Below are 26,666 nucleotides of genomic sequence, written 5' to 3'. Positions count from 1 at the left end.
TGCAGCGCAGTCTAAATTGGATCTTAATTGCTTCATTATGTAAATTGCGTCGAACAATACGAACGCCCTTCGAAAGGATCTTTGTTTGGTGACCTCTGTCACAGTAAATCAACCCACGATTCACAATCGTTAGGCAAATCTTTGATGTTTACCCGGCAAACTACTCGACTCCGACCGGCGATGTTCATCCACTCGTTAAAGTGTCACTACGACGACGAAGTCCCACAAAACCTTCACCCTTTCCCCGGGGTGCCCGCCCCGGGATTCGATCCAAGATTGGGGCGACTACAAAATGCTACGTTTGCTAGTCGGTGTTGTCCCCTTGACCCGTGACGCGACCGACCTTTCGATCGATTCCATTTGGTGTCTCAATTTATTTGGACAAGCATTTTCTTGGCGTATCAAAGAATATGCATAAAACCAACCACCCGGCACAGAATATCGCAGGCTCGGATCGTCGTTTCACAAATCAATTCTGCCAGCTTTCGGGAAAGAAACCGAAAATGTGTGCCGGAAAATCCTTTTTTAATGAAACACCTGTTCTATCGGGCTGGATATCGAAAACTGTGACCTTTTTTCGACGGTCTGGCCTCAGTCCGTCTGTTGGCATCATGCCTTGGTATCCTTCGTCCAGTATTGATCCTTAGAAGGCACAAAGTCAAGGGTTTCTGAAGGTTTATTGTTAGGCAGAAAGTTTGAAATATTTCAAAATACCAAGCATACTTTTGCAGAGCAAATGTGAACCAAGATCCTTACGCTCCTACCCTGAGGCATCTACTTATCTATATGATTTATGTGGTCCGAAGAGTAATTTCCTTAATATACCGCACTATTTAAGGACAACAGTGTCTCTGTGAATGTTCCCTTGAACGACTGCGCCAATGAAACAACGGTTCGTCTATGATGGAGTTCGTTCCAAACCGCGTGGGTTCGCGTTGATTAATGGTCACACGTTTCCGGCTAAACGGCGCAGTCGTATACAAATGAAAAAGCATCCTTTCTACTTCCACTGAATTGTGAAACCTTTTTAGAACAGACGGATTTTCTGCGTTCTCTGAAAAGGTGTTAAGTTTTTCCAGGAATGTTTTTACAAATTTCGAATAATGGGATTATGTATAAACTGAGCTTTTGCCATTGTTTCACTGTCATATTCAACAATGAAGTATTAACATCAAGACCTCATTAAAGTGAAATTCAAATATTCAACGTCGTGTCACATTTTTCGAGCTGTAAAGTGTAGAGTCAGGAACGAGATTGGTCAAATTTCCTTATCCGGGACTCCCCGGGATGCTTGGCTTGCGGAAACCGACTGAAGCAACTCGAGACATCGGCCAACAATAAATCAGGATCAAAATTTCCTAGTGTTAAATTTGTTCTCGACCGTGCCGCGAAGGAAACCTCCTTAAAACCCTGAACAAAAACCCAACCTAAATGATAACAGCACTGTAATAGTGTTAATGGAGAAAACGGGACGATCACCGACGTCGACGAACGTACAGAATGGGAAAACTGACACCAACTATCATGGACACCATGCTCCCCAGTTCTCAGCGTTTGTGCAAACGTTATCTAAAATGAGCCACACCATGGCCACAGAGTTAAATCCTTGCTTTAGGGTCCACGCGTTGCCATTTTTGTATCATCATTATTAAATGTTCGTTTTACTAAAATTCTTTTTTCTTTCTCTCATTTTCAGGTAAGTTCGCGCGACAGGGCACAGGAAACTGAAAATATTGCAATGTTTTAAAATTTTAAAAGCGAACGATTATACTTTTTCGAACCGTAGCGTCCCAAAACGATGTCCATTACTCCGCAATATTTTGCACCATAATCAAAGCAGCCCGCAAAGGCATTGGGGATTCGCCAACAAATGGAAGCGTTCGCGAATGGCCTGCTTCGTTTGCAAAAAAACATTGCATTGCTTCTCTTTGTTTTCACCATCGGTAATGGTGGACAGCGCCGAATAGGACTGGTGTTTGAAAAATCGTTTTACGGCTCATTTCCATTTCGCTGCTTTTGCGCCGGCCCTAAAACCTTTTAAACCCGAGCCCAGCCCCAAAAACGGTGTGAAGCTGTTGAACAATAGCTCTCGAGCTGCATATTTTACTCGCGAGCTACGCGAATATCTTTTTGGCAATGATTTATTGATGATGCCAATGATTGAACGATTTAAAGGTCCGGCCACAACAACGACGGCATCATGAATCACACGGAGCACTTCCACAGTTTAGTTGCAGACTACCTTTCGCGATGCTTTATGTTTAGAAAACTTGCGTCCTTATTTATTATGGTCCTTTATTTGACCAAAAACCTTTATCAAAGAAGATTCGGTAAAAAGGAACGAACTTCCTGTTAGAAAATAAGGGGCCACTTAAACAATCCGTTGTTCCGTTTTTAAGTTTCCTTCGTTCGCCCTTTTTTGTGAACCAAACCGCGGCCCAGAATTCGCCGTTGCAACGGATTTCTAACTAAGTTTAAATACCAACACATTTGAGGTCGCATGGCCTGCTGTGGCTCTAAATTAATTCCCTTCCGAGGGATAAGTTTATTAAACGCACTTCACTACTAACCGCGCCCGGCCGAGAAGCCTCAGGCAGGCGGGCCATGATTTACTTTTAATGTTTCTTCGACCTTCTTCCGAGATCCGTCCGAGAGGAAGGTGCTTTTCTTTTTCTTCACTCCGATGGACCGATTTTGTGTTCGTTCGAATCGCCGCCGGCGGGGGCCCGTTCCGAAAATCCGACCAAATTATTTCCAATCGACCGACCGCGCGCATCGCATTCCCGTGGGCCGTGCCGATGACTGATCCTCGGCCCCCGAAGGGGCCAAGGAGTTCGCGCAGCAGCACGTTCGCAAATGTTGTTTAAGAAAGTCGGACCAAGCGGGAGCGAATAAGAAAACAACCGAAAGGCAGCGTGCACGGCTTTATTCGATTAGGGGAACTGGGACTGGTGGGCTGCCGGAGACGGGCCCGTTGTGGTCTGTTACGCACGATTGGTCTAATGGAGCCCGCTTGAAAGTTGAGGTGTCTTAAATCTTGCTGCCTCGCCTTTGGCCTGGCGAAAATAGAACCAAGACACGGGGTATTAAAACTCTCCGAAAGTGGCACGTGGTCCTAGAGTATTTCAATAACAGAAGAATGTTCTTTTACAAAATTTGCCGCTTTGTGCACCGAGCATGAACTGAAGTGCACTCCTCGGGGGGGGCTTTGGTTAAATTCCAAGTGTATCGGCATTGCACCGGGGCATTGTTTTTCCCGTCGGGCTTAAAAGCATTTCTCCATCAGCCAGGGCAAGTGGGCAAATGCACTCGGGAAGGATACTCGAGCAAAAAACTGGACCACTTCGTGTTTCTTCGTTCCAACAGGATCGAGAATCATGAACCTCGACGGGAGTCGTTGGCCACCGACCCGACATCAGTGTGTAAATGCTGTTTGCTGTTTTGCTACAGCATTTTGAGTAATGCATCCATATCCGACGTTGATCCCGTGTTCATTCACCGTAGCAATCAGGGCTCGGGTATCATTACCTCAGCCATTTTCCATTGAGTGCGAGTTCTCTCTTCGGCTCCGTTGTGCAGTGCAGTTCTTAATGCATTCGGAAATGGTTTCATTTTGCACACGCAAAGCGCACTACCTCTCGTGCCTTGGCAAGAACAACATGCAATCTTGTGGTTCTCCTAATTACGACGAGCTCCTGTCGAATCAAGGACCAGGGGCGAGCCGCATCTCGCCAAAACGTCCAAAACAGACGAACACGAGCTCTGCTTTTTCGGTGTTATTATCATCAGACACATACAAACAACTTTATTCCCATGCTCTTGTGTCCGGATCGGATCGTGGGGATGGGTGGAACCTGCCAATTATCCCATTTTGCTGTGCTTTTTGGTCCGCCATGCGTTGGATCACGGCAACATTCCTCCGGCCTTTGGTGGCGTATTGACCCGCGGCCCATCGGTTTCGGCAGTAGCACCCTGTTTGTTGGACGTCCGCAAAATGATGGATTTCGCATAATTTTCTCGGAAGATGCGTTCGCTTTTGGTTCGCCAGCCAGAAGTTGGAACGTTAGACATCCAATCATGCGAAACGACCACATTACCTTACCGTTCGTGCAGCAGCGGACCATCTTCGGCTTTGATCAAACACCGACACCGGGAATTTTCGCTTCTTGCTTTGCTAATTTTCTGCGCCCAAACATTCATCAGTAACATACTTCTCCGTTGCGAATGACCCACGGACCATATGGATCCGGTTGGTTGGTCACGAAAGTTTCGATTCGATTTTCGTGAGTTCGTAAAAACACAAGAAATCATCAAGGTAATGGTGTGTGTGCTCATTAGAACACCGTCACTCTTTATATTGTCTAGCAAATTAACTAATTGCACGACGTAGATGAAATTAGAATGGGCCGCATCTCCGAGCATGGAATTCGGATCCTATTCGGCCCCGAAATTCCTTCCACCAACCAGGCCGCTCTGCATTCCAAGCCCTCCGCTCTTGGGCTGCACATTTTTAAGATTCTTGAACCGAGCCCAAGGACTGTGGCACCTCCCCGATGTGGCGAAAGTATTGAAATACGCGTTAAGCTAAGTGGGGAGCACCTTCAGAGACGGGAATTCATCATTCCGCGCACATTCCTTGCAGCGAGTGGACAGAGCAAAACGAAATTCTGTCAACCCGAAACTATCTTTCGGGGAATCGAGAAGCGAATAGATGAATGTGTGCATGTCCGCACACGTGTGGTTCTAATTTACGGCGAACGTGACGTTCCGCTACGCCGGTGGCCATCGCCGGTTTTTAAAGTATGACGTCAATCGCGGCATTGCTAGACCAGGAAGCAACACGGGGAAGAGTTATAGGGTGTGCGCTGCTTTTTGGCAGCCACGTTTACGATTTCCCTGTTTGTCTAGACGGATTTTTCAAAACATGGCCGATGGCAAATTGGCTGCCAACTCGCGTTGGGCTGGGAAACAGTTGATCCGCGCCTTTAATCTATCAAGTAACCTCCGACTGACACCGCTGGCGGTGGTTGCCTTGGCAACGAAACCTCACATTTGCCAGGCCCAGGATCCCAAAGTACCCTTTCGCAAAATAATATAAGTTAATCACCGAAATGGAAACCAATCAACGGGAAACGAGCGATCGGCCCGTGCTCAATTCGGGCCCGGGCGATATTTAATAATCGCCGACGGAGCGTGCACCGGTGCACGGGGATGCAAATAAACTCTGCATATTAATGCACTTCGCCGGCCGGTTATTTATATGGGCGAATAGCATTAATAATCAAACATGGCCCGGTCTACGATGAAGTCTGGCATCGAACAGACCGTCGATGCCATTAAAGTTTGACCTGGACCTGGATGCAATCGATGAACAGATCCCCCTCGGGAGTGGCCGGAAGTTAATCAATAAATTGAACCCTTTTTATTGTTGGCAGCATACGACGAGGTCTTTTGTTGGCTCATAAGGAGCTCTGTCCGCAAGTGACGCCATCAAGCCAAGTCGAGCAGGCATCGGATCGGAGCATCTGCTCCGTGACGTCAACCTGGCGCTGGCGGCCGAGAATCCACCACCCTGTTTCTGCGAATATTGCTGCGAAAGTTGTTGATGGTGGCGTCCGGCCGAAATGACACTTTTCAAAAAGGATGCAGCACCATAAAGAAACGTTAATTATTTGCAACACGTGCTGTCGTTTGTCTTGCGGCCTTTCTCTGCGACTCAAGCTAATCGTTCGCTAGTTGCTCGCCCTTTGGTGCGCGGCGCAGAGGAGGTTTCGATGGGCTTGGGACGCGGTTTTGTTGCCAGAAACCGTTTTGGCAAATGGGGGAAATTTATTTTTAACCCCACGAAGCGCGTGAATGTCAAGCGAGAGGTTCTGCGCTGTAACGATGTTCACCTGTGGTATGTGCTGTTTGTTAAAGTGTGCCGGCCGAAGGACAAGACGGTGGTGTGCCCCATATGTGTCAATGCTGTGACAGTCTGGCGACGCTGAAAAGCCCTATTAAATTTCTATTTCTCTAGACTTGGCTTGGCAAATTTCAACAGATTGATGCTGACCAAATTGATTCGTGCCTCTGTCCGATGTGCTGTAAATCAAGTTAATGTCAAAGTGCAGATTGCGGTGCATGAAACAAGTGAAATGGATTAATTATTCAACAACAAACGGTTCGCCATCAATCAGTTTCTCGTTCGGCCAACGATTAATTATGGGGTAACACGCGGCCATCAATCTGCGCGCTGCTTTATTTTTATTGTTAAACTAATTGAATCCATTCAAAAAGTGCTTCATTCTGACGCACAAGCATCGGTTCCTCCCGATATGGATTGCCAATTGCCGGTGCCTGTGCCGGTGGTGTATCGAGCGGTGCGGTAAATTAAAAATAAATTTTCAACCAAATTCCGTCAGCCGCGCGCGACTGTCACCGGCCGTTCGGAATATGATTTCGATGGACAAACACATAGCATAAAGAACATAAAATGCTGGCTTTTCTGATTTCAAAGACTTGACAACAGTGCTCGACGGGTCACACACTTGTCATCTTGGTCGAACCGCCCCTCTGGTGCTGGTCGACGTGTCAGCTCGGTTCCCTTGACCCCCGCTGTGAACGGATCACCGTCGTCACCTTGTTGGCTGCCACCGAACGGCGGCGGTGTAGCGGCGTAGCAAAATGTGATGCCATCAAACGGATCGTTAACTGTCGCATCGCGTTAACTTTCCTTCGCCCCAACAGACTTCGGTAGCTCCACGGCGCGGCTTATGCGGTTTTGTTTGCTTATTTTAGCGCGCCTCACCCGAAGCGGTGCGGTGCGACACGCAGAAAATAGTTTCGTGCGAACCATTTTCCGAATATGAAACATGCCGACGTTCGTAACGTTCGGAGAATAGTGTCAAATGTTCGCACTCTTCCCCCCCGGCCGGCGGTTGGCCACCCAGTACCGCGGCGCGCAGCCGTCGGAAAATGGTGCGGAAAATCGATGTAGCCCCATCAATCGTTTCGGCGGCATTCCGCCGTTGCCCGAGAGGCGGCCGCTGTCTTGTTAAACGCTCGCCACGCCAACGAGACGCTGAAGGCAGAGAGTGCATTTCAACCGATGACTTATTGGATGCCAGATGAGCCGCGATCTGCTGCGTGGTGGTGGTTCTTGGCGTTCTCGTGGCAAACAAATGACGTCGTCGTTTACACCACCAACACAAAGCGCCTGTTGCCTTCTGCGCTCGGACCCAATTTACTGTTCCGCGCGGCCGGCAGCTTAAATGTCAGATAAATTAAGCGAAGGGTTCGGATCAGAAATAACCAGAGGTAGTGGTTAATGATCAAGCGATTCTACAGTACTGATAAAGCCTGCACACACCGCGGGCTTGACACATCTTCTAATAAGCTGTCTCGCTACGGAATAGAGATGAATGTGGTCTCCAATTTAATTTATCATGCTCTACGTTGATAAAAGTATGCGAAAGCATGATCGTGAGAGCGTTACATCATTGCGAACTAACAAGAAGCTCGGCCGGCCCCCGACTTGAGCCAACATTTACATTTCCCCATAGTTCCCGAACCATTTCTAACCCCGAAAGGAATGATTGCATCTTTACAAATTGTGTTAGACTCGTGTGCGGCGGCAAGACGGCCTCAGATATAATCCAACCTAATCCAACCCGGCATTCCCTGTTCGCTTCCTGACGGAGCAACATCCGATCCATAAATCTTCTTGATGCAAAAATGTTCTCCGTGATGTTTGACAAAAACAAATGATGGCCACTCGTTCGTGTGTGTGTGTGCTGGAGGCTTTCGGTCAGCAGAGCCGCACACATAAATCACGCATCATTCGCTTCAGACCGGACTGTGACGTGAGCTTTTCGGGGTACGTGTTTGTCCTGATCCCTTTTTCGAACACGCTGCATTAATCCTGGCAAATAAACTCTAATCCCGGCGGTTGATCGAAAAACTCCGGGCTCCGGGTCCGGAGCTAGCTTAATCGGTAGGCAGGATATGACGGATTGCAGACGGTTGATGTCCGGCGTGACCGACTGCAAGAGTACTGATTGGTTGTTGACGGAAGCCATTCCAAAGTGCGGCTGATGTAATGCTGCTGCAGCTGTTGGCCTGCTTCGATGCTCGATGATTAAAGAGAGGCTCTGGTGTTCGGTTTTCTTGTTTGAATTTGGCCTGATTTACAGTCGGCGCTTGTGTGTGCTGTTGACGGCAAACCTCCCGCTTCCAATTACACACTCCTGCCACTTTCTTGCTCCGGGCTCCGGGGATCCGGGGTGGTAAGCCTAGCAGCACCCGGGGGCAATCTGGTATTGGCACACATTCCATTTGAAAAACAATAAATTACGGGGGCCCACTTGTATGTTTTATGTTGGGCCCCGCTTCAAAGTGGCGTCGGTGGCGGCGGCAGTGGTCTCTGGTCCATTTATGTTGCGCCCGTTGAAGTAAATCCGATCTCCGATTGAAGGAAAAGCCCCTGCCGCCGTTTGAAGGGGGCTTTTCTATTATTCCGAAGATCGTTCGGTTTTTTCTCAATCGCTCTGTGGTGCGTGCTGGTTGTGAAGTGTCCTGTTCCGGTGGTTCCGAGCCATGCCTTGCGGTTCGTACTGCGTAAGAGGATTGGCACCGGGGGCACCGGCTGTTAAGACGCTCGACACGGGCGATGGGAAACGGGTTGCTCAGCTGGAAAACACGTCTTAAATCAAACGAACCGCCGTTGCCGTCGCAGCAGCCTGGGCGGGTGCGCTCATGTCAAGTACCGAAACCACCGCAATCTTCTTGGAAAATTCTTCAAAAGAAACTGAAGAGACACTCGGCTGGCGTTAGGCGGGACATCCCCTTGCGCAAGGCTGCTGCTGCTGCTGCTTCTCGTAAAAGTTCAACACAAACTCGATCGGCACAAATATTGGCTTGTTTACCCGCCCCACAGGAGCCATGTTCGGGCGGTTCGATGTAATGTCGGTACGTTTGCTCACAGCCTGCTTTGATTAGAAAATTGCAAGTGGCATTTCGAAGAATAAATTAAACGTTTCTTAACTTAGTTAATAGCTAACACCGGGTCTTTTGAGGGACAGCAATCCAAACACACTCACTCGGTATGGACGCCATTTCTTGCCCGAGCGATGAATCGACAGCACACCCAACATTCGAGTGCAAGTTTTAAGCCATCGTCACCGTCGCTTCGTCGTCTACAATGTGCTCCACGTCTCGTTACCACGTAGCCTACTTTGCACTTCGAGTCGGGTCGATCGGGACCAGGTTCAAACGTGGTGTGGTGGTACTCGATGTGTGTTTCTGGTCATTTCAGCAGCTCGGCACGGAGCGGCGTAATAAATTATAAATAAACAAGCTTTGGAAGAGAGTGAAAAATCCATCCACGACACGGGCCCCCAGAAAAGCCAGGTCCAGGGGAATTGAAAATTCATTATTCTTCAACCGAGCGGCGGACACTCTTCCTGTGTGAGGTCCTCGCCACTCTCTCTCGCTGTGGCCCTGGCCCCGGTCCCAAGACGAATACTAATTATAGCCAGGTGCTGATGGAAATAAAACATCCATTTTATATGTCGGCCGATGACGCGGAATCGTAAAATGGGGCAGGAATTTCCCAGGCGTTGAGAATGAGCGGAATGAGCACACTCACTGGACGGCCCGAAAATTGTCACAAGGTCCGTGCTCAACTTTCGTTCTTGGAATGACCTCGTTTGCTACGCAAGTAGCAGAGCTCACACGGCCGACGAAGTAGCATTTGCTCGGCAGATACAGACAAAGCAAGTAGAACGGTTACGCAGGAGTTCGGGACCGAGGGACCAAAAGTGTCCTCCCCTGACAATAAACACCTTAATTAGTACCCGTGCTAGTTAATGCGGACCATCATCCGGTTCCTATCAATATGTGTTTGCTTGCCGGCCGTAACAGATAGATATGCGTACAGGAAAAGACAATATTTATTAACACTCGACGGGGCCACCCATTTTATGGTCCATTAGCTAATAACGCGGTTCGAGCTGCGCCGGTTGGCGGACCGAAACCGCACCGAATTAGTGTTTTGGGAGATTTGGCAACATCTTCGGAATGTTTTGTTTGCAAAAATAATTTATGCTCTTTCCCTAAAACGCAAACCTCTCGAACGCCGCTAATTGATTGGTTTCGAAGGCGGAACTTTCGTTGGCGTCGGTGGCGTTGGGGAGAACATTTTTAATTAATCCACTTCCACTACGTCACCAAACGGCCGGGGGTCGTGGGAGAACTCGGTCGGCACATTTTATAGTGATTGCATCAAGTTTTCCGGGCTCGAGCGGTAAATGGAAGCAAAACATAAACTTTTCCTTCCACATAATCTTCTCCGGAGTTGACGATCGCAAACGCAAACGTCGACGACGACGCCGCCGACGCCGGTGGCCCAACTTTCTCTAACCCGAGATGTCGTCGACATCTTCGGTTTGGTTTACGCTTTTGAATGACGAGCAACGATCAATCTTTTCACCACCACCAATTTTCCCGGCCCCCGGCGTCCAAAGTTCTGTCAACTCCAAGCTCTCGGCTCTCGGCTCTCGGGCTCGGGGTGTCCAAAGTTAGTGGAGCTAATTTATGTTGCCAAAACACTGCGCCACGCTGCGCCGGGCCCAACACAAAGTTGAATGCTCATCATCATGACAGGGCCGCCCCACGTCGCCGTCCCCGTTTCCGTGACCGCACTCACCCGGAATATCTTAACTTTGTTCTGTCTACCCTCGTTTGGCCTGACGATGGTGGGGCCACCGTTTGCAAAGTGCCAACGTGTTGTTTCTGCGCGCCATTGTAACGTTGCGTCGCCTACGGGGGCCCTAAAGCGCTGCTCCCCGGCGCTAATAACAACGTCCTTATTTGCGCCTCATTTTACAATCCAACTTCTCTTAGCCCCGGCGCCACCGAAAGCACCGAAAGTCATAAAAACCCGGGCGATCCCCGACAGATGCCCGGTTAGGAAGCGCGGTTAAAACTCGGGCCAAACATCGATTAATCAAACAACACGGCGCGCCGTTCGCGCGCGCTCGGTCTTTGCGACGTGCGAAAACAGATCCCGGCCGGCCCCGTTTTGTTTGGGAATTTGTCTGGAAATACATCCTACACGTCCTTGTTCCTGCCCGAAAGGTGCCCGAACACCGGCGGCCGGATGAAGTCGTCCGGTTTGACAAGCGCCGGATGTTCGAGTTCTTTGCAATCGGCGGTAGGAACTTTGTCTTCCGGACGCCACACGACATTCCGAGAATAGTTCCGAGAGCCGGCCCGGCGGCTCACCGGTCGCTCTGGAACGCACACAAGGCCTGGCCTTCGGGCCCGAGGGTCCTATTTACGTAAATCGAATGAATACGGGAGCAGAATGCGCTCCGGTCCTGCCCGAGATGAAAAGGCCACTTCCGAGTATCGAACATCAGAAGGTGCAAGTCGTCCCGTTATTATCCCGGTCACACGCCGACCGACCGGCCGGAACAGAGGCATGCCGACAATGTTCGCCAAACATGCCATGCCTCTGCCCGTTTGGCACGTAACAACCCGGGTCGCAATGTCACTCTTTTGCGGAAATTTATCATCATCCGTTTAGCATACGCCGCGTGGCCGGGCACCGGTGTGGCATCCATGAATTTTCATCAACGAAAGTGCGCGCCCGCCGTGCTCGGCGTGCTTGTCCTTGAGGTCTCTCGCCTAAAACACCACGGACAACCGACGGTCGGGAAGCTGTTCCGGTTTTTTTTTTTAGTTTTCCCAACTATCGACCACCGACCGCCCAACACGACGCATGTGCCAAATGTAGCCCGCGCGCCCCCTGGCCGCCACCGAGACTCACACTGGATCTCATTTGATAGTTGTTTATCGAGCACATCGTTATGCATCCTGCGGGAAAGCGGGGCCGGCTTAGGCGCATTGGTGCCTGGAATTGGTGCCGAACGCAGCTTCTATTGGTTCAACGGCCAGCCGTTGTTTATGGGCCCATCCTGATGATGGGACACACGGCGGGGCGGTGTTGGTTTGAAGTAATTGGCAAATAGTATACGTGTGCCGTGCAAGATGTTATCATCGGCGTGGGTCGAGCCGCCGTTCCATGGCCATAATTTCATCTAGAGAGAATCTACAGGAAGAGATTGCAAACCGGCGTGGCGTGGCTTCAGTGCTGTGATGGTGTCGTATGTTCAAGAGATAGTTAGTGGCCTAGTTTTGTGCGCTCTGGGCGACTACCCGCCCTAGGATGCATCCCGCCGGACCACCTTCCGGGATAATCAACGGGCGTTTGTGATGATTGCTAAATGGGGAAAGCCAAGGGAGGTTTGGAAAAGTTTCTGTTTCCTGCACTGCATTGATGTTTATGCATCCAAACGGAATTACGGAATGGGTTCTATGAAATGGGCTTAGTTATGCAATTACACTGCTTCTCCGGTTCGTGGCGAGCGGTAACGATGATGATTAAAAGATTGTGGCTTCGTGTTGCTCCCGGTTCGGGTCGAATCTCATTAATAGATTGTTATTTACCACTATGTTGGTGTGAATTCTACGTAGCACTTTCAACTAGGGCATGGAACTAGTTCCATATGTGTGGATGCGATTTAGGTGGAGGTCCTGTGGGTCATCCTTGTCACCCATTTCAATCTGATGATGGCATAATTTTTATAGTTTAGAGCCCATCTTTAACGAAACTCTGTCCCGAGTAAAACCGCAAAGAGTGACATAACCACCTAGACTCACAGCCTTTTCCCCAAAAACCTTGCTTAACTTTTCTGAGGCGTTTTTCCCCAGGTTCCCAGAACTCAACTGATAACACTCTTTACCTTCTGCAGAGCAAAAGGTCACAATAAATTGCTGTTTCTAATGAGCCGCTTCTTTCTGGCGAAAAACTTTCATTTGGGGTCCAAGGGGCGGGAAACATGGTCTCCGGGCGGTCTTCCGATTGCCTTTCCCTAGGCGAGCCGAGAGTCGTGGATTACCTAAAGCTGGGCGTCTACCTTCGCACGGGAAATCTTGGGTCCTCGGGCCCGGGTGTTTGAAAATCTGGATTTCGAAAGACCGCCTCAAGGTATTCTCGGGTGAAGACCGGCAATTCGACCCCGATCGGTCTCCGAGTGCTGCGGCAAGCCTGCCCTGTCTCTTGCCTTGTTTTCGGTTTGATTGGGTCCACTAATTTCCAATTTCCGGATGTTTGAAGATGGGCATCGGCCGCATGCCGAAAGCATTGCAGTCGCCTTACAATCGGTGAACGGTGGGTAAAGAAGGGCAGACCTAGAACAAAACGTCCGGCGGTCATTTACAAACAGAATGTGCACTTTCGTGCCACTCCCCGTCGAAGGGATTAAAAGTGTCTTCAGTAGCTTAGCCAACAGTAGCAGGAGAAGAAAGTGACGTCGTTCGGTCAGCCTTTTCCCGGCTGTGCCAGAAAGTGCTCTTCGGCACCAGGCATTGATAGAAGGGAACGGCTTAAAGCTAGCCAACTACTAGCGTTGGCCCGGCCCGGCCCGGCCCGGCGGTGACGATTCGCTCTTTGATCAGGGATTTTACGCTTTTCGAGGAATTACATTCACCATTAAATGGCCGCGCTCTGGCCATCCTGGGTTCAGCAAACATCTTGGGCGTTCGGAGCTGCGAAGCGACCGACCGAAAGGTTTCGGTTTCATTGGTTTGGCAAACTGTCGAAAGGACACTAATCTGTAATTGGGCATCGGTCTCTCGGAGCGTTTACTCTGTTCGGTGGAATCGTCCCCGCACTTTTCGTTCCCCCTCCGCACTGGCCCAGCGGTGGTCAATTAAATTTTATATTAATCGCTCCCAAGCAGAAGTTGGACGATGTTGTTTGCTGAACGATTGCGATTGACTGTCCACACCCGATGGTCCCTGAATGGGAATAAGTTCCGCCCGTTCGCACGGCCATAAACTACAACAACATTGGCCCCCGATAAGCGTGTTTTCGATTGCACCAACCATCGAAACATAAACAACAGACCCCGACTGCCTGGTTTGATGGAAACATTACTATCAGTTGTGTGTTCTGGCATCGGGGCCAGATAAGGCCACGTTCTAATGCCTGCCCTCCCCGGATATGTGGGACCATTCATCGAAACGTGGCCAAAACTTCTTGCCACCTGACCTGAAGTTTGTTGTTTCAGGCTCGAACAAACTGTAGTTTCGATTATCAGCAGAGACACGGAGGAAGAGCGATGCATTCGTCCAACACTGGGGTGTCCGTTTGAAAGGATTGCTTTTGTTGTTCTAACTGTGAGCAAATGCGGGGAACCCCGAGTGGTCGTCTGCTGCAGGGATATCATTTTCGTCTGTCTGAAGAGTTCCACAGCACCGTCACCGACTGGCCATTCCGAACGCGGACATTCATCCTCTTTCGACCACAACTCAATTGTGCTTTTATGAAACACGGTTCCATCGGTCGGTCGGTGGTGCCTTCAGGCTCTCCAGGGACCGCAACCGCAATGTCCGATCTCTCCGGCCACAATCAACGGTAATTTTATCTTTCTATCGATGAGCATCCACTCGTTTATGCGAAGATACTAGTTATGTTTCCAGTCGGGTCCGCAAAAAAAGCAAACTGCAACTGAAACAATAGAGGTACTCGCTCTACAATGCACCCCGGGACGGCTTCCGGTCCCAGGACTCGCCGACTGATGGGTGAACGGACGGTGCCGAGAGTGAACCCGGGATTCATGGGGCAACATTAGAAGCAAAGCAAACAAACAATCTGCTGCCTCTGCGACCGACCAGAGGGGACTGTGTTCCGACCGAGTCCCCGGTGCGCCTCCGGGGACGGTTAGAGGTTGTCTTTGCTGTTGCGCTACCGGCGTTTGTCCATTTTTATGACCGTGCAGGTGTTTGGAAAGTACTGCTTTGTGTGCTGGCCACATCTACGGGCCAACATCCGAGCCTTAGAGCACCTCAACATTGAACCCTCGTCTTGGAAGAAACACAGAGCCAGGATCTAGGGGTTGTTTTGAAACATTTATTCTGCCAGCAGCTCGAACCCGGCCAGCAAGAGCAGCCAGGAGTAGGTCTCAATCCGTTCGAAAAGGCCCCCACCATCCACCAGCACCGGCACCGCCGGGTGGCGGAAGTTCAACCGGTTTTAGGCATCAAACCCTTAGGTGTACTCGTTAGAGTACGGTGCGGGTCATTACTATGAAAATGGTATGCACAAATGTGCCAACCCTGGCCTCGCTCTTGCTAATGATATGCGCCGTGGCGCCAATCCTCCCACCGCCAGTGCCGGGCCGAGGAATCTACATTCTAGTCGGTGAACGATTTAAACTGAATTTTAATTTTCTGTTTCGGCTTTCTTTCTTCCTCTCTCCCGCAGCAGATGGTCCAGGGGATGGGACCGTTTCCGGGCACTCCCGCGTTCCCGCCCGGTGCCGCACAGTCCGTTAACACAGACAGCCTGTCGGTGCAAGTTGTCAAGGGATCCAGCGGACCGGGTGGCGGTGGCGGTGCTGGCGGCGGTGGTGGAGGCGGCGGAGCAGTAGGCCTGGACCAGCATTCCCTCAGCACGCTCAAGCAACAGCAGGAACAGCTCAACCAGCAGCAGCAACAGCACGCAGCCGTCGCCGCGGCTGCGGCCGCCGCCGCACAGATCAACGCCGCCGCCGCCGCACAGACGCAATCGTTGCGAAATGTGAGTGAACATCTCAGCAGGCGTTGAACCGGTGTTGAATTGTCGAACTTAACACACACTTTTTTCTTGCTTTCATTGCAGTCCGTGAGTCAATTTAGCCCACAGTCAGTATTGGGTGCCCCGCCAGCAACGTCGATACCGGTGTCGATGCCCCTGTCCCTGCCCTCGACGCTGGTCAGTGGCGCGGGGGTCACCAATGGAGCCGCCGTGGCTGCCGCAGCCGGGATGGCTGCGGCCACGGCAGCCGCAGCCGCCGCAGCCATGAGCGCCAACGGTGGCTCACCAGGCGCCTCCACCAACGGCTGCAGTGGCGCGAACAGCAACGGCGGCATGGGAAGCCCCACCGGTAACGGTGGCACGGGAAATGAGCCACAGACTGTTAGCATTGTGAGTAGAGACCTTTTTATTCCGCTCTAGACCTTTGCCCGCAGCGCCAAAGTAATTCCCCGTGCTGGCGGCAACTCTTGACAGATTGTTAATTTGGCCCTGGCCATGTAATTTTCGGGCCACGAACAATGGAGTGACAATAGCGAGCGACAGGGAGGCTGTCATGCAAATTGGTTTGCTCGGCCCGGCTTAAGATGCTTCGAATCTAATTTATTCCCCGGTGAGGTCACAGATCCGCTCCCCAGCCAGCCGGCACCTGCACCGGGCCGCTCGTGAAACAATCTACTTTTTTATGCCACGGCTTTCATTTATGGAAACAGATTTAAACTTTAGCAATATAAAGTTGCCTTTCAAAGAAACGTTGGTCGTCGCCGCCGTGTTTGTACTAAACACAACAGTAGGCGGTGGAGCACACATTCGGGCGAAGTAGGCGTCGACCATTTTTTGACAATAAAAAGCCATGGCCTACATAATTTTCTCGAGCAGCGAATGTGTGTTGCTCGTTGCTACGGCAAACCAGAGAATGCGGAATGGCTGCCGTTGTCCCACATAATCAACGGACATTCATCAGCCAAATAGACGCGACCGAGCGAGGGAGAGTGAAGCGAGCTGCTGTCCCCCGAGAGAGAGCAAACATGATGGAATGAAATATGCAAATTGTGTCCTGCACCATCTCCCTATGGCCCGGATGGCTGCTCTCAATCTCTAAGGATGAGAAAATTCTGGAAAAAATGGATGCAAATTATTGTCTGTCGTCCATGCGCTCGGCGCAAACGAGAGCGACCGTGTTCCTATTGTGACACACATATCCCGAGAACAATATATTATATAGAGGACGCCATTGCGAGATCAAATCCCTGGCCCCTGGCAGACAAAGCGCTCTTGGTCATTTCGCAGGCGCCGGCGGCCATCGAAATAGGTAAAGTTTCGTTTAGATCTTAATGGAAACCTCTGACAGCTTGTCCGTATTCATTTGTCATACTTCTGCGCGTAGGCAAAACAAACCTGTCAATCTGCCGCGTGGAGTCTCAGTGACAACGATATCCCATTAACGCGCCCTGCACAGTCAAACGAGATGCGCACCGAAGGGTCGAGGGGTTATGTCTCTCTTTTGCATATTGAAAAGGGATAATCGAAGACATCGGCCAGCAGCCTCCCGGAAACGGGAGGGAACACAATGGAAAAGATGCCACAATATTGACCAATCACGATCGCTGGCAGAGATGAAGAGGGTTGGTAATGGCCGCACCTTTATCTTAGCCCGAAGACAGCCCGAAATGGTCGACAACAAAAAAAGATAAACCATCATCCTCAAAATTGATCACTCAACCCAAGCTTCCGGATTGTGATGGAGCGCGTTTTTTTGTGGTCGGCAAGAAAAATGGATCATATTCGCTTCGAATCGACCATCAATTTGTAGGGCAGCTGGACAGAGTCCCACGATTTGCCTATCGGATTTTTGCGTCTTCTTTGCCTGCGAGTGAAACCGAAACGGATTGATTTCGTGGTTGAAGGAATAACCGCCACCGACGGTGTGCTGTAATGATTTGACAAACAAACCCGGGTTCCCTTTCATTTACTAAGTGCCAGGCGGCAGTATTTAGTTTCAAACTCCTCCGTGCGCACCAGTGTGGACTTTAAAAGCGAAGTGACGAAGGAAACTCAACCACCACCGGCGACACCATTCCTAGGCCAACGGGGCGGCAACTATTTGATACCATTTCCGACCGTCTGACGGTTCCCACCGTTCCGACAACCAGAAGCAGAATCGTGGCGCCTGGAAACCGGGATTTATTACACAACGGAACCACCGAAAATTTTCCACCTCTCCGCAATCCAATTCCGTCCCGCGGTTTTTGGCCGGCTGCCAAACCAATCATTTTTTCGGACCCCGTCCGGTTGGCTGTGCGAAATGTCACTGTTGGCTCTCCCGACAAAATGTCTTTCGGGTTTGGGAGCAATTTGGGAGGTAGCGCCCTTACTGGCGCTCCGGCGGGATGATACTTTTACATTCCGCTAATTTATTCACCGTTCGAGCCGGAGCCGGTGACTTATTGCAACCGCGGGCCAGCGGGCCGGCCTGCGTTGGGTGTGGAAAATGTGTCACAGCACTAGAAGTTTTCCGGCTCCCGAAATCTGTCACTCGCCTAATTAGCCGCGGTTGGCCCGGGACGGGGGGGAGCGTCAGAAGCGTGTGGAAAGTGAATGATAGATCTTGTTGATTGATTTCTGCTCGTCCGTGGCGGAAAAGCAGCTCGCCGTTCCGTGCGCGGCTTACCAACATTCTTCATTACGATGGCGATGCGCGTGTATGTCTTCGTTTTTGGGATTCCGGACTGAGATTGCAGAAAAACAACAAGACGAACCGTCGAAAATACTTGCGATGGAAATAACAGATGACGAATTACTTTCTTCTTCGATCCAAGTTTTCCTCCTCATCATCATTGTTGCGGGTCATTAGGGGACTGGCCTTTGTTGTGGAATTGAATAGATGGTTCAGAGTTGGAGAAAAAAAAATCCGAAAGAAGTGGAAACTAACGATGGTCGATTTTTTAATTAGACAGGACGGAAAAAAGAAACTGTCTCCCTTTGGGGTCCTTCAATAATCAGACCACAAGAACTTGAGGCAATCATTTCGATCGATTTGGATTTCCTTACATCCGTGTTGGTGGAAAATAAAACGCAGGAACGCTGCTTGGAATAATGTTTTCCATCAAACCTTCAAAACACTTGAAAATATAGCTATTTCGGTTAGTAACTTTGTTAAAGAAACAACTGCATTGTGTACACTGACGATGAAAAGTGCCACCCACCGACAGCCATTCCAATTATAGAAACAATAAGTAATGGTCCGTAGCGTCCATTGCTTTGTGCCGCCCCTGCACATGATAAAATATGTGGCCTCCAGCGATTCCGTCTCATGGCGAAGCGTTTACTTCCTTTCCACCTCTCTCCTTCAAAAAGGCAAAAACGACAATTGAATCTAATTTTAATTTTAACGACAAAAGCATCCCGCGAGCAGTGTGGCAACCTAAATCTCCTAAATGCTGTCGGTGTTGAAGTGCAATGGAGAACAAAAAGTTACTGCACAGCGGCGCCCGACGGAAAGCAGGCCACAGCGGAAGAGCCGACGGGCCGAGAAACGTTACACTACTACTGGGTCGGGTTGCCTCTGGCCATGAGGACGTGAGGACGGGGATAAAAAACTCCAATAACGGGGCCGTGGCTACTGTAAACGAATGGAAGCAAACGATGACGGCCGCGCGCTGATGATCCAGCAGCTGATGGAAAAAGCGCACTTTTTAACGAGGACATTTTTAATTAGTGCCACGATAATGCAATACACTGCGCAGCTCGATTCCGGAAACGGTTAAAAACCCGGGCCCCGGGTCGCGTCTCGGGTCCGTGCAATTGTGTTATGCTTTGGCTTGGCTTTGGATGAAATATGACGGCGGCTACGGTGTCGATGAGATCGGTGAGAAAAAATACAACAGAGCGAACCAGTAATTGAAACTCTAATTATAGTAAGTACAGAAAGCTTGATTGCGACCACAACTGTTTTCGCGAAATCGCAACATTTTTTCACATTGCCATCGCAGCGTAATCAAGGATAAAGTATGGTTCAGCATACTCAACTCCCCGAGCATTGAACAAAGTGACATTTGTTCGACGTGATTCCCGTCATCACTTCTAGCCACGAACGTGATTACCATGGTAACGGGACATATCGTGGAGAGCCATTTTGGGAGCAGCAAGTCACAGCAACCACGTAGTCAGCAGCGAGTATTACCAGCCATTTACCAGGACGGACGGTGCGGTGTGAACGTTATTTCTTTTTCTGCTGAACAAACTATCTCACTCGTGGCTTTCACTGTATTTTGCTTGCGCTTGCAATTCACATTCGCGCCATGGTGTCGGCAAAGGTGTCGCTTTTCTGGCAGTGTGCAATTTCTCTTGTCTTCACTCTCTCTCTCTCTGTCTGGTCCGGAGAGTTTTCCTCGCCACCAATCAAACGGGTCACTTTTGAGCAAACTTTTCCGGTTCTGCAGACTCTTGGTTGACTTCTGAAAGACTGCATCACCGTCCCCTAATGGGTGTGTTTGGCAATGTCAATCACATTGCCCCCCCCCCCCCCCGAACACGCTTATCTCTGTCAACTCTGAAACGGACCGGACCCGGTCCGGGACACAAAGTACAGCGATTGCTACGGGCATTTATCATCCCCTCCGACAAACGACTCACCAAACTAACGCCACGCGTGCGCGCGCAAAAGTGCATCATTGTGCAGTGCTTGCTGATTTATTGCTTCCAAATCACCGTCATCAAATCGCATCGCATCGCGCTTGTCATCAATTCAGTCTGCTGATTGGTCACGATCCTATCACGAGACGATTGACAACACTCGCCGGCACTACTCGGTGCTTTCTGGTGCTTTGGGACTTCACTGTACTAAACTTACTTAAAGTGCTCAACCTCTATCTTGTTTATAAAACCTGCTCCATTCCGGGATGCTACGGCTCTCGGATGTCTTTAAAACCGGGCGGATGGCGTCCATTTTTCCGTCCTTCCCTTCAAATGGTTTCCGGTTTCAAACCCAAGCCAAAGCGATACAGCGTTCCGTAACTGACGCCGCTGTCGAGTGAAAAGAGAAAACCGGAACTAGCCCACTCGATTGTCATGCTAATAGCCTTCATTCTGCCCGGGGAGGAGAAAAAATCCACCAGCCATGCATTAGTGGTTGAGAAAGCAATTTAGTGTTCTCGTTCACCGGGGTTCACCTTCCTGCTTCTAGCATCCAGCATCACCACCCATCACGTGGCCGCAGCAAGATGCCCGATTGTCCGTCGTACATTAACTGTGGGACCCGACGACCGACCGACCGACCGACGTGGCCACACCGGAATCGTTTGGGATTCTTCCGGGCGCCTACATCCGGCGGAGAGTTCCATTCAAACGCTCGCTTCGAATACCGGAGAGGTATTCCGGTCCCGGGGATTCATGCCTCGGAACCTCGACCTCTCGCCACGTGCGTACGTGTGTGAGTGTGCCGTGATTTCAATGGTGTAGACCTTCATCAAACCCTTCTCCGAATGAAGAAGAAAAAAACACCGGGTGGCAGACCCACGCTCAAAATAATGAGCATTTTGCTGGCTCTCCAGAACTAGGTCGCGTCATTCGCGACCCACGCCCGATGCATGTGCTGCTGGAGAGCTCTCTGTTCTCAACGTTCTTCACGAGCGGTGAATAATGGTGGTTACGATGTGTTCCCTGGTCCACTTAACCTTTCCACTAGTCGCAACCAGCATTCTCGGGCCAGCAGAGTGGACAAAAGCAATTCCAGGAAATGCAAAAAGTTATGCTGCGAACGAATGCGAGTATTTACATCGTTTCAAGTCGGTCCGCGTTTCGCACTCTAAACACTAAACGCAGGACGCCCGGCTTTAAACTGGAATTAAAATCTATCCGAACATTTCACGGAAAAGAGAAAATGCTCTCCTAATGAGACCAATTGGAATTTTTTCTGGGAATTTTCTCGACGGGTAGACCGGAACTCCCGGTCCGGGAACTCCGGGTGACATAAATCTTCGCGGTAACTGTTATCTGTCAGACAGTAAGTGAGTTGGTGGCCTGCAAAGCACTCGTGGTTCACTCGGCTGAACCATTTAACCGCCCGGTACATCTTCCTTCCGGACAAAGATGACCTCAAGACCGTACGCGGTGAAATGGGATCATAATTTTTAATGGATACAAATGGAAGAAAACTACCACCCGACGTTGGGCGGGCAGGTTAAGTGGAAAGTCTTGTAATTTTGCTCATCATGAGCTCATTCGTGGTGATTCCGGTTACTGTTATTCGAGGCTATAGTGCGCCAGATTGTTCCATCATTCACGCGGCAATTCTGTTCCGGAGATGGAACGCTGTATCATTTTCCATTCCATGGTGGTGGATTCCAGTGGGGGCCTATTAGAGAGCTGATGGTGGTGACTAAACATAACATAAATTTGATTATCCCTCTCGTATGATTGATTAATCATGAAGCAGTATGTTTTGATACGGTCCCGATCCGATCGTACTCGGGATATCGTCTACAAAACCAAAACACTAGCCAGCAGCTTGTGGAGCTCAACTTTGTGGCGCAAGCTCACCCAGCAATGGGATCTCTTGAACAGCTCTTGAATTAATCCTATTACGACCGAATGGCAAATGAATTCATTCTGCTCGGCGAACTCGTGCGGTCCGCCATCACACCGTCAGCCGTGGCTCAGTGCTCGAGCGAAGGAGCGGGAAATTACAATTTACCATTTCACCGAACATTAACAAACACCAGCGGTTCGTCGGAGGAGAAGGATTCATTTAGTTCCCCCGCCGGCGCCTTGCTTCAATTAACTCGTGCCACAAATGTTTTGCGACACACCCGCGGTGGTGCTGAGAAGCGTTTATCACGATTTAATGTTATGTTCAGAATCCCCATTTGAACGGGCGAGATACATAAATCGTATCGACGTAAGCATCATTGGCCTTCCGCCACTCTCGCCAGTTCGATGGGTGTTCGAAAACGAGTTTTGTGACACCTCTCGGGGCCGTCGAGGTCGCGGTCCCGAGAGTGTAACAAGTGTCATGTTCAGTGATGTAGCTATCGGTGCGGAAAAATGACTCGTTGTGTGTCCACTCGGTTAAGAATTCGCACAAACTTCGCCCTTCGATCGGATCGGAGCATCGGGCAGGTTGTATCGGATTGGCGCTGACATGCGCTGAAATTAAAATCGAATTTCCATTCCTCCGCGAGTGCTGTTGTGCTGAATATGCATTTTCCTTTTATTTCTTTTTGTGAAGAACTGTCATTGGCAGACGAACAATTTTCCGAATTCGCAGATAAGCCAACCGTGTTCCTCCGCTGAGAAGTGTCCGTAACAGAAAACGGTAGAAATTTCATCAATCGAATCGGAACGACGACGGCTTATTGAAGCTTCCGGTGGTGCGTAAGTGCATCGTTTGCTCGGCCAATAATCCATCCGAAGGCGCTTTTGTTAACTAACGCACAAATGTGCCCGTGAACAATCGAAAAGCTGCACTCGGCCACGTGTTTAGGCACTTTTCGACGGTAGCATTTCGTAGGAAATCCCAATTTACTTGAGCCGTTGAGCGTACTCACGATAACGGTTAAAACCTACGATGTCTCTCGAGTGCGCCACCATGCGTCTCCATCGTGGCTCGGTTTTATATGGACGCCTTTTTAATGGTTACATTAACGACCGCGTTGCGCGGTGGTAGTAAACGGGAAACGTCTCAATGGAATTGCGCCACACACACATACGCGCGCGTTGGGCCACATTTCCGACGACGGAAGATAACAATGGCATTAAGAGTATTTACCTTCGCTTTCGCATCAACGATGCTTCACACAAGATGATGCGGCACGCGAGGGTCTTTGCTGCGGAGAAATGGAACTGAAAAAAGTAAACAAAACGAAAAAGAATGATAACATTTTCTGCCACCATCAACTTTTATACACGGTGGCCCAACAGTCCTTGAAATTGCGACCATTACGACAGGAAGGAAGGTTTTATTCGTTCGCCAATTATGAAGTTTGCGACTCACAAAGCTTTCGACAGACACTACAAGGACTTGCAGCGGTATCCGAACCGACCGGGCAAGGGTCGTGAGGGGAAACAATTGGCTCACCGAAATCAAATCACAATTTCAAACATCATTCCCACCATATGTGAAGTCACTCGGCCGCATCTGTTACGAACGTAATCCTGGTCACCCATATTGCATGTGCATAACTTTCTGGTTATGAGAAAAATATTCATGTCCCTTCCCCGGTGGTTCGTGAATAACTTATCTAAATCCTGTTGCACACCGCCGCGCACCATATTGTGCAATGGAACCCCGACATAAATTGCTTCACACAGACCTCACAGCTCACCGATGGGATCTTCCATAAATCTTTCTTTACCGCTTTATCCTGCGCGAAAGCCCCCCCTGGCCGATCGGTGGCTTCCGTTTTGCCGACTGCTGCAACCATCGCTCGTTGTCACCGAGTGTGCGAGTGCCGGAGTCCCATTCCGTTCGTTCGGCCGTTAAGCGCATTTATCATACTCCCATTTTCTCGCCATCGCACACACAGTGTACCAGGCTCACCTTTCAGCCACTAGTACCTTTGGAGCGCATTTCTTATTGAACTCTCTTCGATCCGCGACAGCCTTCCACTGACCGACGGACCGACCGACCTGGTCCCGGTCTGGCTATAAATATGAATGCGGAAAAGTGCAAAACTTCCTGAGAGAGACAGCGGCGGAAGAGTAGCAATTCAAATCACCTTAGCGTGGCAGATCTTTCCTTTGGGTCATTTTTTCGCATTATAAAACCCGTGCGGGTACCGCCTTTTGTCGTCGGGGGGCGCTGCAAAAAGTGCATCTTCCTCTTTGCGGCCGGAAACGGTAGCGCACTGAGATGGCAAGCGAAATAAAGTAAATGGTAAGCGAAAACTTTGCCCATAACTCATCGTAACTGCGCGGACTTAGATTACAGATCCGAACGGTGAAAGAAAATGCGAAACGGTGAAAAGGAGCAAGTGTTTCGTTATGGCCTGCTGCGTCCGTCGTACCTTGTACCTTTCTTGTGCTCGCGTGCGAGAGAGACAGGAAATCACGATAAGGCGAAAGAAAGAAAATAGTTGCACTTTTTCCCGTTGCACAACAGCTTCTTCCGAGACCAACTTCCGGCTGCACCGATCGACTGGACACTCTGGCACCGGACACTCGGCGCGGGCACGGGCAAGTCGATTCCCGGAAGTCCAGCGGAATGCAAAACAAGTTCGCTGTGCGCGCTCTGCAAGATTTAAATCGTCCCGTTTCGTGCCCGTTCCGACTCACAGCCTTCTAAGGAAATCTTGTGAAGCCGTTACATATTTTAACACCACCAACACTCAACAGCTCTCAAGGCTTGCTGTGGTGAAGTGAGGCTTATATAAAACAAAAGGGGGCATGATTTAACAACGCAAAGCGAATAAACAACAAAGTTATAGAATTTTACATAAGCAACATTGGCGAAGAAGAATCGAAAAATCTGGACCACGCCGGGACGTCTCTCGAAGGCAGGCTAAATCCCGTATCGACCAGACAGAACACCACCACCGGGGGTCGAAGAGATGGAAATAAGTCTGGAACTTTGTTTCTTTGTGCCTCCCGTTCATGAAAGAATTGCAAAGTTGAAATAAATTTGTAATGTGTAAGCGCCAGACACAGGGCCGGCCAGCCCCCAGTGTGTCCCTTTCGGGTGTCGCAAGATAGTCGCAAATGATAGTAGTGTTGGCTACAGGAAAAAAGTAACCATTTTCCGGAAGAATTTTTGCCTCTCCTCTCGTGTTCCGGGGCCGCACTCTGGGTGCGATGCAAATTTTTACGCCACGCCACGTTACTAACGATCCGACGGCCCGCGCATGATGACGCCCGCAGCTTCTCGCTCGCGGCGCGCCTTGCATAATGAGCCATACGGCGCGCCCGGCCCGGCTTCCGGTCCAAAGTTTCCGCGTTTGTTTATTTTTGGCTCGTTAAACTTGGAATTGCTGTGTGCGTTGCTGGTTGCGGATTTTTCGCCCTTTTTTTCTCTCGAACAAACCTTTGCAAAGATTTGCTCATCCTTTTCCGCTTTCGTAAGACTTTGCCAAACTAATAAAACCGAGAATCTTCGTCGATAATAGTGGTGCATTTTTTTTTGGTGGCCAACTTCCACCGTATCGATTACGCGCAAGGGAAGTGTTTTTTGCATGAGTATTTCCACTTTTAATGAACTAACAACCAACAAATTGTGGCGCCTCCGTCTGGTGGTGGTTGCTTCGTGGCAGGTCTCTGGTCTCTGGGTGGTCGTTCAAAGGGTCATGTTTCACTGTCAGCCGTTTATCAACCGTATCGAAGACGCGTATCGTTTGGCGCCGCTCGTTACGGCCAAACTTTTACACTTTCTCCTACGTTTCGGCCGGCCACCGGGGCGTTATCGTATCGGATGCTTTGGGCACAGGTACAAAGTTACCTGAGGACACACCGTTTTTTGGCACACCTCCGAGACGGGCACGGTGAGATGTTATTTATCTACTTTTCACGCGGAAAGGGGTTTCTCCGAAACGGTAGATGAATATTCCATTCACGGGTCCTCCACTCCAGGAGTAAGGCGCTCTTGGCGAAGACGTTGTTACAGTGTTTCGGGACTGGATAGCTGGCCTGTGAAGTGAAGTGAGATAAGATATGTAGTGCACAGCATGCGATCCCGATCACGTGTCGCTGTGTGAAAGTTCACCTATGGCCGACTTCCCGTTCCCCGGGCACACTACTCACTGGGAGGTCCTTGGACTATCGGAGCACGTGCTTCTATTTTCGAAATTACATCTTGGCCCTTCCGGAAGCGAACGATTCTTCGGGGTGAAATTGGAATTTATGATTTTCCCGTTCTCTTCTTACCTTGAGTGACCCTCGTTCGTGAGATTTACAAAAAATCAGAAAGCCCACGGTACACGGTGACGCTATCGAAATCGATTCCGCTTCCATTCGGGGTTCGGTATGACCTGCCTGCCTCGTTGCAATGAATTCTCATTGTGGAAGGCGAAGGCACAGGTGCTCGACAGCATCGACAGACAAGGATTTGTTACGA

At 49.9% G+C, this 26,666-nt stretch overlaps 1 protein-coding gene across 1 annotated transcript in view; it reads left to right on the top strand.

Annotated features, from left to right (window-relative positions):
* The window catches only part of LOC128267145 (AF4/FMR2 family member lilli), a 122,985-nt gene that overhangs the window by 62,559 nt on the left and 33,760 nt on the right, over positions 1-26,666 (top strand). The window contains exons 2-3 of the mRNA XM_053003933.1: positions 15,314-15,628; positions 15,710-16,015. Coding sequence (XP_052859893.1) covers positions 15,314-15,628; positions 15,710-16,015 — 621 coding nt within the window. The remainder of the gene's footprint in view (positions 1-15,313; positions 15,629-15,709; positions 16,016-26,666) is intronic.

This window comes from Anopheles cruzii, chromosome 2 (genome assembly GCF_943734635.1).
Source record: "Anopheles cruzii chromosome 2, idAnoCruzAS_RS32_06, whole genome shotgun sequence".
Lineage (NCBI taxonomy): Eukaryota > Metazoa > Arthropoda > Insecta > Diptera > Culicidae > Anopheles > Anopheles cruzii.
The sequence above is the reverse complement of the archived record's forward strand: the minus strand, read 5'-3'. Positions and strand labels throughout refer to the sequence as shown.